At 38.6% G+C, this 14,520-nt stretch overlaps 3 protein-coding genes across 3 annotated transcripts in view; all 3 read right to left on the reverse strand.

Moving 5' to 3' along the window:
* The window catches only part of LOC106522807 (protein phosphatase 1, regulatory subunit 15B-like), a 3,608-nt gene extending 3,174 nt beyond the window's left edge, over window positions 1-434 (reverse strand). The window contains exon 1 of the mRNA XM_014015984.1: window positions 1-434. This exon is cut by the window's left edge and continues 2 nt beyond it. Within this exon, the coding sequence (XP_013871438.1) occupies window positions 1-149 (149 nt within the window). The 5' untranslated portion in view covers window positions 150-434.
* A 383-nt stretch (window positions 435-817) lies between these two features.
* On the reverse strand, window positions 818-4,314 carry rps13 (ribosomal protein S13). The gene is made up of 6 exons (XM_014015982.1): window positions 4,250-4,314; window positions 3,740-3,788; window positions 3,575-3,653; window positions 1,707-1,876; window positions 1,371-1,471; window positions 818-890 (listed from the first exon to the last, which is right to left on the reverse strand). The coding sequence occupies exons 1-6, from the start codon at window positions 4,270-4,272 to the stop codon at window positions 857-859; spliced, it is 456 nt and encodes a 151-aa protein (XP_013871436.1). The 5' UTR covers window positions 4,273-4,314; the 3' UTR covers window positions 818-856.
* Window positions 4,315-5,143: 829 nt separating this feature from the next.
* The window catches only part of pik3c2a (phosphatidylinositol-4-phosphate 3-kinase, catalytic subunit type 2 alpha), a gene marked incomplete at its 5' end in the record, with an annotated part of 43,518 nt that continues 34,141 nt past the window's right edge, over window positions 5,144-14,520 (reverse strand). The window contains 8 exon segments of the mRNA XM_014015981.1: window positions 5,144-7,018; window positions 10,992-11,117; window positions 11,208-11,314; window positions 11,492-11,573; window positions 11,657-11,774; window positions 11,990-12,114; window positions 12,223-12,430; window positions 13,346-13,455. Coding sequence (XP_013871435.1) covers window positions 6,836-7,018; window positions 10,992-11,117; window positions 11,208-11,314; window positions 11,492-11,573; window positions 11,657-11,774; window positions 11,990-12,114; window positions 12,223-12,430; window positions 13,346-13,455 — 1,059 coding nt within the window.

Consider the following 14,520-nt stretch of genomic DNA (forward strand, 5'->3'; position numbering starts at 1 on the left):
GTGTAGTAAATGACCTGAACCAGCAGCCGAAGCTGTTCCCACAGCACGGTCAGCATCTGTTTAGTCCAGGGAAGGAGCGCCATCCCTCCGCTGCCGAACCTCTCCACCGCCGCCCGCTCCGAGCTCTTCTCAGAAACCGCCGTAGCCATTTTTAACTTCTTCCTTATCGGGTTACACGGACGGCGAGCGGTCACGACTAAAGAAAAAAAAAACCCTCACGTATTCTGGTACTCCTCGTCAAAAACCAACAGACTCCGCGTATTTGTCGGTGACAGATTTGCGTCTGTGTGTTGTCGCTTCATCTTCTGGCAGGTTTGCGCCATTTTGTTCCCCTTCGTCAAAATCGCTCGTGCCGTTTCTCCATGTTTCTCAGCAGTTATCTGTTGTTGTGATAGTAGAGATGAATGTCTACTATGTTGCAACACGGCGCTTTAAATAAGCCTGTGACGTCACACCTGGCCTTGATAGGACACACGAGCTGTCAGTCACTCAAAGGTACCAATCCCCGCTAGGCTGAAGAAAACGACTCCCCCCAGTCACGTATGACGCATAGAAAGTGCCTGTAACTTCAGGAAAACCCATCAACTCCCGAAAATAAGTCTGACGTAATAAAACGACTAGACGACACAGTCAAAACAAAAGCCATCCCACTTTCATCTTATTTCGAAATTGTTTCCTTTCACTTTTATTAGTTTAGCTTTTTAGTTTCAGATACTTGAGTTGTAATTACATCAAAATAAAGGAGCTGTCACTGTTGATGCTTCACTAAAACACAAAACATTTGAACAGAAATGTAAATCAAGACAGTCAAGCGTAGTTGAATTTCAACAATTTTATTAATCCAAAAAAGTGAAGTTTATGCCACCAGAGCAGAAGCAGTAGAGGACTCACTGTAAACAAGCAAAAAAAAAAAAGTTACATTTTGGCATTTAAATTATTATTATATACATATCACTAACAGATGACTTCTAAATGTAATTACAATAGAATAAATGATACAAATTAAGTGGTACTGAAACTATTGCAATACTAGCCTATTACATAAATCAATAGTCTGCATAAAAACGGGGCTAATATTTTGAAAATCTATTTTAATGCCACTTAGAAATTATTTTGTTGTACGAAGGGGACTGGCAGAAATGGCACAAAGGAGCCACTCTGCTAATTTACCTCCAGGATTGTTCTAGCACAGCAGAAATATCACTGCTCTTAATAAACTGAAGAGCAGGACAATGAATTGTGCATTATCAATGAGCAAAATAAATGTACTTAAGTAGTTGTCACCATTTGTTGGAATTTAAGAGAAAGAAAACATAGTGTCATCAGACTCCAACTAAAGAAATATTTCTATACTGAAAGGCAATACTCACTACTTCCAGTTGGGGGCCAGTACTCTCTTGGTCTTGTAGTAGCGGGCCAGCCTGTGGATTCTGCTCTCAGTCAGAATCAGACGAAACTTGGCATCCTTGTCCTGTAAGTATAAAAATATAACCCGTCGACATATTTTAGATCAGATTTTGTTTTTGTAACCCTGAATTCTCACTCCACTTTACATTCTCCTTCAGTGCACTACAAGAACGAGAATGTACTCATTAGAAAACATTCTGACCCACTATGATGACTTTCTAAAATAACATGCGCTTGTTGATCAGTAAGAAAGACATCCTTAATGTGCTCGGCATCAGTCAGAACTTGTGTTCTTGTACCTTTCTGTTTCTCTCCAGGTGCTTCCTGACTGCCACAGCCTTTTTGATGAGGTGGTAGAGATCTTCAGGAAGGTCAGGGGCCAGACCCTTGGACTTGAGGATCCTCAGGATCTTGTTGCCAGTGACAAAACGTACTTGGGCCACACCATGGGAGTCCCTCAGAATAACACCTGGACAAGTTAAAAGTTAAACTGATGTGCAGCCTTGAAATTCAGACAAAGTACAACTGAGATGTGTAAACAAACAAAAAGCTGCCGTATTCTTCCCTCACCATATGACCACTGAACAAACTAGAAAGAGAAGATACATTGGGCCTCATGTTTTCCTAAGGTGAAAGTAGACTCACAACAGTGGCACAACTTAAACCCAGTTATTTATAATTTCATAGAACACATTCTAGCAAAACTAATTTGTATCTGGTGAAGCCCCTTTCATGAAAACAATCTTGTTTTATAAACAAGGTTTATAAATATTTAGGTATCATTAACGGCACCAGTCTGAAGTGATGTGGTCTCACACAATAAAAGATTGGACCTCATTACATAGCGTCCTACTTGTTTAGCTTTAATGGGTCAATAACAGGCTTATGCTGAAGCTAACATGATAAAGAGGTAATTAAATTATTTTTGTTGACTCAGGGACACTAACATATACAGGGCAACGAGTTCACTGGATTAGGACTAGAAACTCTTGGATTATGACGAACCCCTCTAGTTTCATGAAAGGGTGGAAAAGGGGAGAAAATGAAAAAAAAAATCTTTAAGGTATTATATTCTTTAAAATAGTAAGGAATACCAAAATATTTACCAAGACGCAGCAGGTGGGTGAAAAAAATAAATTTTGAATTAGCTACAGCAATTTGGGTGATGTTTTTTGCAATTAAACAATGGTCTAGATCTTCAAATAAAGCAAAAAACAAATTTTCTGTCACTGAAAACTAAATCTATATGATTATATTGTATGAATAAAAAAAGCCAAACTAATTTTACATATGAAAAATAATTCAAGTTGCACTTATCTACAAGTGCTGTGATACACCAGCATTGTACTCTCAAATCTTGCATGACTGTATTGAACTTGACGTCATTATCTCCATGACCAATGTGTCGATTTTGTGCATGCTGACTAATAAAGTCATTACTGGTACACGTCTTATACATCCTATGTAAAAACTCCAAATGTTAGTAACGAGAACTTACTTGCATTGTCTACAATAACAGTGCCTGCCTGCCTTCCCACCCACCCACTTTTCACTAATGATTGTATACTTCAATATCAACATCTATTGCTTTATATTCATCAGCATCACTATTTCTTTAAGTACCTAGAATTTCACTTGTCTTGTTTACTTCCTATTGGGAGTGTCATGGAATAACTCTGCATATTATCTCCAACAAAACCTGGTTGACGTTGCAAAAAGACTAACAATCCAATAAGTTATTTCCCAATTTCAAACTACATGCAAAATTTTATTTTTTTAATTACCAGATATTTATTTTAACCAGTAAAATGTGAAAATAGAAATGACTATATTGATTTGGGTTATTTCTTTGGGGTGAACAAATATTTAAAAAAGATCTAGCAAGTTAATATTCTAACCTAATTCTAATAAATATATACTGTATTTATTCATGTATAATACTAGAAATTTAACCCTAAAAATCATCCATAAAGTGTGTGTGGTGGTTAGTATTATACACGAATTATTGATAATTAGATTTTTAATACTTTTTAAGCTCAAAAATGATGATCATATTATACTCAAGCTAGTATTATACATGAATAAATATGGTGTGTGTGTGTGTGTGTGTATATATATCGCAGAAACAGGTTCAAAACTGTACTTTTTTTCCCACACAAACACTTACCAATCTGAGAGGGAGTCAGGCCCTTTTTGGCCAGCTTGAAGATTTGCTCTTTGACATCATCAGATGTGAGCTTCAGCCACTGTTAAAATACAGAATTTGTGTTAGAAACCTGCACAGTAAGCTGCGGATGATCGTGTCCTGTTATGTAGGATATTAAGTACTCACAGTCGGAACACTGCGCCTGTAAGGCAAGGCTGACTGGGACAAGCCCTTTCTGTATAAGACACAAAAACACAAAACGGGTCAATAAGAGAAACTCAACAAGAACAGTTTATTGCAAATAGAAAAAGTGGTTAAAGCCGATGCAAGTCTGACTCGTGGATCTAAAAACCGGGCCAGCTCTCGGCTTCATGTTAATGACAACAGTCCGTGTAATTACAAATTTACTTAGATTATAATGTGCATGGTCAAGTTGGGACCTAGTTATATAATGTCTTCCTGCATGTTTAAGTTGGTAAGTACTCTCGTTACGATAGATGGGCTAACGCTAAGCTAGCAGAAGACGGATGTCCAATTGAAGTAGAGCTTTTGGTTTTTTTTATTAAGTTTTGGGCGGAATAAAAACACATATTTTAGTCCATAGTTGGGCAATGTGTCTTTACAAGCGATGAACTCCAGTTAAAATCGGTCTGCCACCCTTAAAACTTTAGTTTTATCAATAGAAAGAAACCTCACCCGGGAGCGTGCATGCGACCCATGATGGCGGTGGAGGAAGAGAGGCCTCACACGCGACAGAAAAAAACTATTTTACGTCTGCGCCGGATATTACATAATTACGCACAGGCGCTTGTTTCCGGTAAAAAATAAAAATAAAAGAAAAAAGCATCGCGTAAACGTTGTTTTTTTTTTTTGATACCAGATCATAGTTTATCATCCTATTCTTACCAGTGTAATTAACATTTTTCTCCCCTGACGTCCATCACAAAATTATTATTTTTAATTTAATTTTATAAAAACAACAAAATTTATGTACAATTAAGAAAAACACAAATCACAAAAATAAAATGAAAGGCGACAGAAAGAAGAAAAAAAATCTTATATCTGCGCCTTTTTTTCCTCAAAAAATAAATTTAAACAATAACGACCTTCAAACAAAAAACAACCTCAAATCCTTATTTAGTGTCATTTCGTATGAACACACATTATTAGATTTCATATTTCTTTAACAAAATGACCTTTACCATTTTCTTAAACATAGACATTGTTCTGGCATTTTTGACCTCACTCTCCAGATTGTTCCATAGTCTTTTTCCTTGTACCGAAGTACCAAGTTCTTACTCCAGATTTCACAAACATCTCCACCCCTTTCAAATTATAACTTTCTCGCTGAACAAACAAAATTAATTATCTCTTATGCTATCTTATTTTGTTCATTTTAAAAACTGGTTTTGTCAGCTGTTTTTAATAAGTAGAAATATGAATAAAATTAATTTATCTATGCACCTATGACTCACTTGATGTATTACTGTCAGATACTGACTTTTCTATAAAGACAGAATAAACCACAAAACAGTAAAATATAAGCACCTCAAGTATTCAATAAATCAGACACGTCACAGACACACTTCATACTTGTTCAAAAACATTTAATTTGCTTTTATGAAATCGAGGGATTACAGTACACATTGATTCATTCAGGCTAGAGGTCACCAATTAAAAATAAATTACTGGCCAAGTTAGTACAAACTCTTTGCTTTCTTTGTACAGTTACTAAAATAGCAGATCAAGGCAGTAATATTTATAGCGTGACATATGTGTCATAGATCTTTAAAAACACTTTCAGAAAAAATATCTTAATTTCTTTATTAAACATGAACACAACTTTTAGATTTATAGTTATATAGGTTTTATCTTGCACAGGATATTGTTCCCTTCTTGTGAAGATGTTTTACATCAAAGTTATTGAACAAGACATTCAGATTATTTCCTCATTTAAATAAAAAAAAAAAACCTTTCTGCTCCTGGACTTCAGCACCACTTGTTGCTGATTTCATGCCTGGTCATTTTGAAGCATCGGGAGTGTGTGGGATATTGGTGCTCGAGCTCGCACCATTTCATGTACAAACTCCAGGAGGGACTCTAATTTCTGATTTTTCAGACGCTGACTTGTGATCAGCATTATTAGGCAACCATTTTCTTCATTCAGGAGACTGACAATGGTGTTTCCAAACAGATGATATATTTTCCCCTTTCCCCTCCTGCTGAGACAACAGTCAAGAAATATTACAAGGCCTAGTAGTGTGTATTAAGGGACAAATCATTTTTATAAAAATCTGTGGTTCTAGTCCGACACCAGACCAGCTCTGAAAAAAAAAAAAATAAACTACATTTATAGCTTTAGAGAATATATATTGTTTTCTTTGATAAGGACATATTACATTTTTAAGAAAATACATTTAGTAATAAGGCTAAGTTGACCATCGCAGAAGAAATTCTGAGAACAAAGGCACCCTGATCTGCTCCCAATAAGAGAGTTGTTGGTATTTCGGTCCCATTTTTTTAAATTAGTTTTGGCACTTGATGGGGGGATTCTTCAGCTCACTGATTTGTCTCTCATCTCGTTTGATGGGCTGTTCGACAAAACCCTGATTTTTTTCTTCTTTATATATACACACCACAGAAAGTTTCTACTTCTTATAAAACCTGTCAGTCTACACAGATACTCCTCTGAAAGTAAGCCATTTGGTCCTCTGTTATCAAAATGTACAAAATATTTCAGATCTTTGTTACACTTAAGAAAAGCGAGACAAACTCAGGAGATTGTTTGTCACAAACGAGTTTTAAAGCAAAGTGAAAACAGGAAAAAAAGGCTCCTCTTTTAGGATCTGTACATTTGTTTCTGTTGCCTCTTTGAGGGCGTGTCCAAAGGAAACGCTGAACACATTCATGTCATATGGGAGCAACATCTAAAGCAACATAATATGCAATATCATGAAAACAATCATTAGAACCAGGGGAAGTCAGTGTGTAATTTATAATACATCAATTTATCTTAATACCCACAAGATGGGACAGAAATGTTAAGTTTTTTATATTAAAAAGCAAAATATTACCGCTTCAATTTCCAATTGCGATATTAATCCCAACTAAATAAAAAATATGAATCCATTTCCAGACCTATATGTCGTGGAGTAGCATATTTTTGATGTAAAAGTTGAGGTGACCAGTATTTTCAAGTAAGCTCTCCGCTGCAGCGTTTCCCATACGATCTGAATGCTTCAGGTTGTTGCCGAGGGGGCGGAGTCAGAGGCAGGTCGGGGCTCAGAAGTAGGGAACGGTCGTCAGTTTGTACCACTTGACCGTCTCCTTGCTGAGGTCAAAGTCTTTGAGTCGGAGCCTGATGCCGCCCAGAAAGTAGTTCTCACGCAGCGACTCGGCACTGAGCACGCTGAGCTGCAGCTCCCGCAGGCCGAGCGTTTCTTTGCTGTAGCCGCTGTACACCAGCTGTGGAGAGAGGTGGACAGGTGAGGACACGGAGGCTGGTTTTACTCTCAATAATGCTGAAGTTAAAAGACATTTCAACAAACCTTTCCTCAACTTGTGAATTGTATTTGTATAAAACTGAAAACTCTTTTAAAGATTGCAAATCAGTAAACCTTTATTTTACAGATTATGTTGCACCCTGAACCCAAAATTATATATATTTTCTTTCAATAATTTACACTCAGTATTTTATAAACCAAAGTTAAAGGCACAGTGTGTAGGATTTGTTGTTTTCAGCGACATCTAGTGGTTGAGTGGTTGAATCATCCTCCCTGGTCCTCCCCCCACCCCCACCCCCTGCTTCCAAACACAAAGCAGTTGCTACGATGTCTCTCAGGTGTCAAAAACCTTTGATAATTCCAACCGCGATGTCTACCAGCAGCTTCAGGGCTAGTGATGTTTCAAGTGGTAAGATTATGAGCTTTAATAAGTAAAATTATCCCAGCTACAATGACAGACAACAAATATTACATTTATAGGATTACAACTAAAACCGTTTTTGACCCCGCCACCGCAGTTTGTCCTTCATGAGCCTTCGTAGACAAGATGGTGGTGCAAGATGGCGGCTGCCTGTTGTGGCGACCCGCGACCATGGAGATATAAACAGCTTTTTATAAGGTAAAAATAATAAAACAAGGTCTTTGTCTGCAATATGATTAGACATGTTTTTATTATTGTCATTAGTGATTATCTCAATTTCGGCTAAAAGAATTGACAAAATCCTACACACTGTGCCTTTAAAAGAGAATTTTATTAAAAAGTTGTAAAGTAATGTAAAATAAATAACTGTGCTTGGGTAATATTGTGGTGTACCTCAGCATTGAAATAAGATGGTATTAACCCTGTGGAACTAGTCATATGACCTATTTAAATCACTCTAGCCGGAAAGATACTGTATGCCTTCTCTGAGACTGTTTTAATTCGAGTCAAAAGTAGAGACTTCAAACTATACAGCACTTTTTAAATTATGTTGATAGGTCAAATAAAACTGGAGCTATGATAAATGGTATACACAATTTTTTTTCTGAACATGACTGGTAGTCAGTAGTCTAATGAAAAAAAAAAACAGCTCAGTCCGTCAGTCTCAGCCTTCTCTTGTGCCATAAATCCCCACAAACGTTGTTTGACAAGAGCCAAAAAAATCTACAGGAAAAATAAAATAAAATGCCAAAGTTGAATGAAATTCGGTGGCGATGGAGAGATGGCGAGAGCGGGAGAAAGTAACTCAACACGCCACAGACCATACACCCCCCATGCCCCGCCCCTTTTCGGTAATACCCTAAACCAGTGGTTCCCAAACTTTTCAGCTTTTGACCCACAAAATACCAGCACTGGAGACCTGAGCCCCCGGCTGTTGTTGGTTGATAAACATTGTTTTTACGTCAAATAAACAAGATCATAGTAACAATATTTACTACGCTGTTTTTGTCCATTTTAAGTACACTTACTTTACTTTTTTGTGACAACAAAGGCAAAAAATTGTTGTTAGTTGTCATTTTTTTAGTGTATTTAATTCAGAAAAAACTTTTCAGGACCCCACTGTGGGTCCCGAACCAAACTTTGGGAACCACTGCCCTAAACCACCACATTATCTAAAGATAATATGTTGGTTTGAAAAACATCAATACCGCCCAACCCCAGCAACAACACTTGAAATTTATCTCAGGTGCCTCACTTTTCTCTTGATCCCTGGTTTCTACACTCTGGTTGGAGTCCAAATGTAAACTCAGCTTACTGGTCAGGATTTGGAAAAGGTTCACACCTCTCTATAAAAAGCTTTCAAGCTGACAAAGCAGAAAGCATGAGGTAAAGAGAACGGTCCTCAGAGCTCAGAGACAGGAATGTTGCAAGGCAGCCATCTGAGGAAGAACTTTGTACCGCTGAGAAAAACATTCGTTAGGGTTATAGTTTGGATATTTCCTTCAAGGCACCCATGGATACGGTATTTATTCAACATATTTTGACAAAATCCAGTCATCGCAATTCTTTCAAACAATGCCCAGTTGCTGCTTATATCTCACTCTACTAACAGAGCTTAGTTGATGGGAAGCTGAATAGATATCCTTTGAGCAATTTGTTGCATCAAAGCCAAAAAACTAAACGAAAAAACAATACGAGTCTGTAACTGCTGTTTCAGGTGTATCAACTCAGTGAGTTTTTTTAAATAAATGCACAAGTTATAAGTTTGTTTTCTCTTTGTAATTACAAAGTACTGAGTGTAAACCTTTTATGCAACATAAAAAAAACAGAAAAAGGTGAAGTCTGAATACTTTAAAGCCTTTGTAAAATATTACAGCAGGCCTTAAATTATTGTATACAAATATGAAAATATACAGTGGTTTGTAAAAGTATTCATACCCCTTGAACTTTTCCATATTTTGTCACATTACAACCACAAACATAAATATATTTCACTGGAATTTAATGTGAAAGACCAACACAAAGTGGTATACAATTGTGAAGTGGAAGCAAAATTTTACATGAATCAAAACATTTTTTACAAATAAAAAACTGAAAAGTGCGACGTGCAAAAGTATTCAGCCCCCTTTTCCCTGAGTGCAACCAATTGCATTCAGAAGTTGCCTGATGACTGCTAATGACTCAAAAGGGTCCACCTGTGTGTAATCTAATCTCAGTACAAATACAGCTGCTCCGTGACGGCCTCAGATGTTGGTTAAGAGAATATTGGGGAGCAAACAGCATCATGAAGTCCAAAGAACACACCAGACAGGTTAGGAATATGGTTTTGGAGAAGTTTAAAGCAGGCTTAGGTTATAAAAAGATTTCCCAAGCTTTGAACATCTCACGGAGCACTGTTCAATCCATCATCCGGAAATGGAAAGAGTATGGCACCACAGTAAACCTGCCAAGACAAGGCCGTCCACCTAAACTTACAGGCCGAACAAGGAGATCACTGATCAGAGAGGCAGCCAAGAGGCCCATGGTGACTCTGGATGAAATGCAGAGAGCCACAGCTCAGGTGGGGGAAACTGTCCACAGGACAACAATTAGTCGTGCACTACACAAATGTGGTCTTTATGGAAGAGTGGCAAGGAGAAAGCCATTGTTAAAAGAAAACCATAAGAAGTCCCGTTTGCAGTTTGCCAGAAGCCATGTTGAGGACACAGCAAACATGTGGAAGAAGGTGCTTTGGTCAGACGAGACCAAAATTGAACTTTTTGGCCACAATGCAAAACGCTATGTGTGGCGGAGAAAGAACACTGCACATCACTCTGAAAACACCATCCCCACTGTCAAATATGGTGGTGGCAGCATCATGCTCTGGGGGTGCTTCTCTTCAGCAGGGACCGGGAAGTTGGTCAAAGTTGATGGGAAGATGGATGGAGCCAAATACAGGGCAATCTTGGAAGAAAACCTGTTGGAGTCAGCAAAAGATTTGAGACTGGGGCGGAGGTTCACCTTCCAGCAGGACAACGACCCTAAACATAAAGCCAAAGCTACAATGGAGTGGTTTAAAAAAAAGAATATTCATGTGTTAGAATGGCCCAGTCAAAGTCCAGACCTAAACCCAATTGAGAATTTGTGGCAAGATCTCAAAACTGCTGTTCACAAACGCTCTCCATCCAGGGCAAGAATTGCAGTCACTAGATGTGCAAAGCTGGTGGAGACATACCCTAAAAGACTTGCAGCTGTAATTGCAGCAAATGGTGGCTCCACAAAGTATTGACTCAGGGGGGCTGAATAATTTTGCACATCGCACTTTTCAGTTTTTTATTTGTAAAAAATGTTTTGATTCATGTAAAATTTTGCTTCCACTTCACAATTGTATACCACTTTGTGTTGGTCTTTCACATTAAATTCCAGTGAAATATATTTATGTTTGTGGTTGTAATGTGACAAAATATGGAAAAGTTCAAGGGGTATGAATACTTTTGCAAACCACTGTAAAAGTAAAATGTAAGTGCTTTGAGACCATCTCATTAAAGGTGGGGTTCCTGGTTTTCCTGGTGATCTTTGTCTTGCGTTTGGACGTCTTGTGTGGATCTGGAAGCAGGTAGGTTTTAACATACGGGTTTGGATCTGCTCCTTCTTCAGAAACCTGAAGTGGAAGACACAGATTAATGAATGGATTAATGCAATACCATCCACCGAGTTAAAAACAAAACGTGTTTGATTCTTCTGTGTTTACCAGGTCTTTGATGTGCATGACCATGATAAACAGAGTGCTGTTCCTGTAGGAGATCGAGAGCTTCACTTCTCCTTCCACCCGACCCGAGGTAGGGCTCAGCGGAGGTTCTGCAACAATCAGAGAAAATAAAAAAAAACATGTCCTTAGTGTTGACCTAAAAACAATTCAAGGGTTATCAGCAGTTAATCTGCTTCATAACACAAAAATAAAGCAAAACCAGACATAGTTTTAAAAGAATGCCAAACCCTTGAAGAATGACCCAGAGAAATATGCAGGTAAACTACCAGGCGCTCTGGGCGTGGTCTCCAAGTCCTCCGTCTTCTCATCTCGAGCGATGGGATGAAAGAAGGTGTAGATCAGGTCACACTGGAATAAAAACAAACAAACAGGTTTATTTAAACAACAAGGACTTGCTGTACCTCACAGGATACTGAGTGTTTGTTTCTCACCTGTGTGACCTCTGTGGAGCATCTCAACAGGTTGTGCACATAGCTGTTGAGCTCCAACTTTCTCTTGGCTGCCACTTCTTTAATATGGGTGCGACCGAGCACCATTTTGTTAGGAAAGCTAAACATTAAAACAAAAAGTCAGATTTTTCAATTGGTTACTTCGAAATAATGTAATGCAGCATTCTAGCTTGTAAAAAACATCATATTAAAATATTAAAAGTGATTCTTAAAGTATAAGACAAGCTGGTTTAAGACACAGTTGCTACCTTTAAGTTTCTATTAGGCTTGGTAAATTAAAGCCCCTGAGCTTTAGGGGTGGAGGTGATGTCTTACCCTGGCAGCTTCCACAGTGGAAAAAGGATGGTGAGTTTATTGTGAAGCTCCTGAAACTCATCAAAAGTGCGGAAAACAAACTGAGGCTCATTCTGACCTTCCCTGAGGACTCTCACCACATATGTCTGCTCAGTGAAAACACACAAAACAGATCTGGTTCAACTTAACTCCAATATGAGAGGATATGAAAAAAAACAGATACTGTTTAATAAAACAGTCTTGGCAGGACCCACATAGTGCTTGTCAGGGTTGTATCTCTTCTGGAAGGAGAAGATGGAGGCGTGGACGATGCGTCCATCCTGCTTCAAAGTGTACGTCTTTGGAGAGAAGGACAGGATGGGCTCGTCGTTGGCAGGAAGGCCCGAGAAGCGCAGCTGGGCCAGGTTGTGGATGAAGAAATTAAACTTGGTGGCTATGCTTCCCAGGCTGGACTCGATCAGCCTGCGGAGGAGAGGAGAGCAGGAGAAAAACGTGGTGAGATGTGGAATTCAGCGTGAAAAGACACGAGTCAAGTGTCAATGATAGGGCTGCAACGATTAATCGACGACTAATCGATTATTAAAATAATCGATGACTAATTTAATAATCGATTAATCGTTTTCTTTTTTCTTCTTTACTTTGTTTTTCTCTCCAAACTGCTTTGACACCTTCCACTGCCACATCCGCCTTTCTGTCCTTGACACACATGCACAGTAGTGGTAACTGGGGTAGGCCGTGGACGTCACAAGACATTATACAGACAGGCTCTGGTATCATGGCTACCCAGCAACGGAGCTCAAAGTGTGGGATCATTTTAAGAAAATGAAAGAGAAACCTGTGTAATATCTGCAGAGCAGAACTTGCCTTCCACAGCAGTTATTTTTAGTTAGCATATAGCTAAAATCTAACCATGGTTATATAAAAGCAGCTGCATTCTGGCGTGATAAGCTCTATGTTTTATATTCAATTAACGTATGATCCGATTAGTCGACTAATCGAAAAAAATAATCGGTGATTAATCGATTATAAAAATAATCGTTTGTGGCAGCCCTAGTCAATGAGCTGTTTTGAGGCACAACTGTAAAATTTTCTGTCACGTGTCGTACTCTGTCCAGTTTCACAGGACTATAAAAACTCTAATGCTGATTATAGTTTGTTGCAGTAATGCCAGGCAGCTGTTCTTTCTTTGAAGTTTATGATGCCATCTGGTGGATTCTGAGTTTGATTAAAAATAATAGATGTGCACAGAAGACTTGCTATAAATAGATAAAAAAAAATTTGGTAAGAAATCAGTAAGAACTCAATATATTTCAATGATTTTAAAGCAGAAGCAGAGAGGGAGATTTGTATTTTGGGAACACAAATAAAAACATTTACCTCGTGAAGAAGATGGTGGCCTCAGCGTCGGTGTTGTGAGGCTGCAGAGCATCAAACACATACTTCAGATCCTGAGAGCCACTCAGCTCTGGAAGGCCTGATGACGTCATCTACAAGCAGATGCAAGAATAAATAAACAAACATTTGAAAACTTTACTGTACAAGTTTGTTCTGGACAGAGGCGATTGCTCTGAGACCGCAAGGGAAGCTCAGCTTCCCCTAAAACGTAAAAAACAAAAGATCAAATATGTACTGTTGTGAGTACGTCATTGTCTAAATATGTGCTACAACGCGCTCAACTTTTGTTCAGAATCAGCCTCTTATCACTGGTAACGACGCGACTTTCCTCACTCATTCCCGCAGCTTCACAGTGCTTTAAACAGTCGAACACTCAGCTTCCAGACTTCAATAGCGAGTCAAAAAAAATGCAGCAAAACGAGACGAGTCATTGGATAAATGCTGGGCTTTGTCCCGCCCCTAGACGCTCAGCATCTCTGGGGGGTCTATGGAGCAGTGGGCGGGCTCAGATGCTCAGCTTCTGCATGATGATTGGATGATCTGTCTGAGCCTGAATCCTTTTTTGATTGACAGCGAAATGAGTGAATCAGTGATGTTTCGGTGTAAACATTCCGTGGATCAGTTTTTACTTTTGTTTCTGTTCTGAGTTGAACCGGATACTTTATTAATCCTTTTAGCAGCATTTTCTTTGTTAAAAATGACTAGCGACAAATCGAGCTTCTATTTCTGTTTTTTTTAATAGCTGCTTGTGTTTGGAGACGGACGTCTATCACATTTCTGACTTCTATCGCAGTTTCTGTCCAGCAGGTGCTGCTGAGCCCCTCCACCATCACAAAGCACTCACAGGCGGACACACCTCACACTAGCCTCGCACCAGTAACAAGCTGCACGGCAGACAGTTTAAATGTTGTGGACCGGATTTTGGTGAAGCCATTTTATAGTCTTCCTTACGAAGAAAAACTTAAGAGTTAAACAGCAGGGCTGATCAACTCCTCAGATTAATTTGGTGCAAAAGGTGGGGAAAAATAAGATTAAAAAAACTTTTTATTGATCCCACAGTTGGGAAATAACAGGTCTTTTCAGCTGTCCTGGTATGACAAAGTGAGCTGGCTGCTGTAAAAGACTATAGAATAATCTGGAAAATGATTATAAAAGCA

The sequence above is a fragment of the Austrofundulus limnaeus genome, unplaced genomic scaffold, assembly GCF_001266775.1.
Source record: "Austrofundulus limnaeus strain Quisiro unplaced genomic scaffold, Austrofundulus_limnaeus-1.0 Scaffold137, whole genome shotgun sequence".
Classification (NCBI taxonomy): Eukaryota; Metazoa; Chordata; class Actinopteri; order Cyprinodontiformes; family Rivulidae; genus Austrofundulus; species Austrofundulus limnaeus.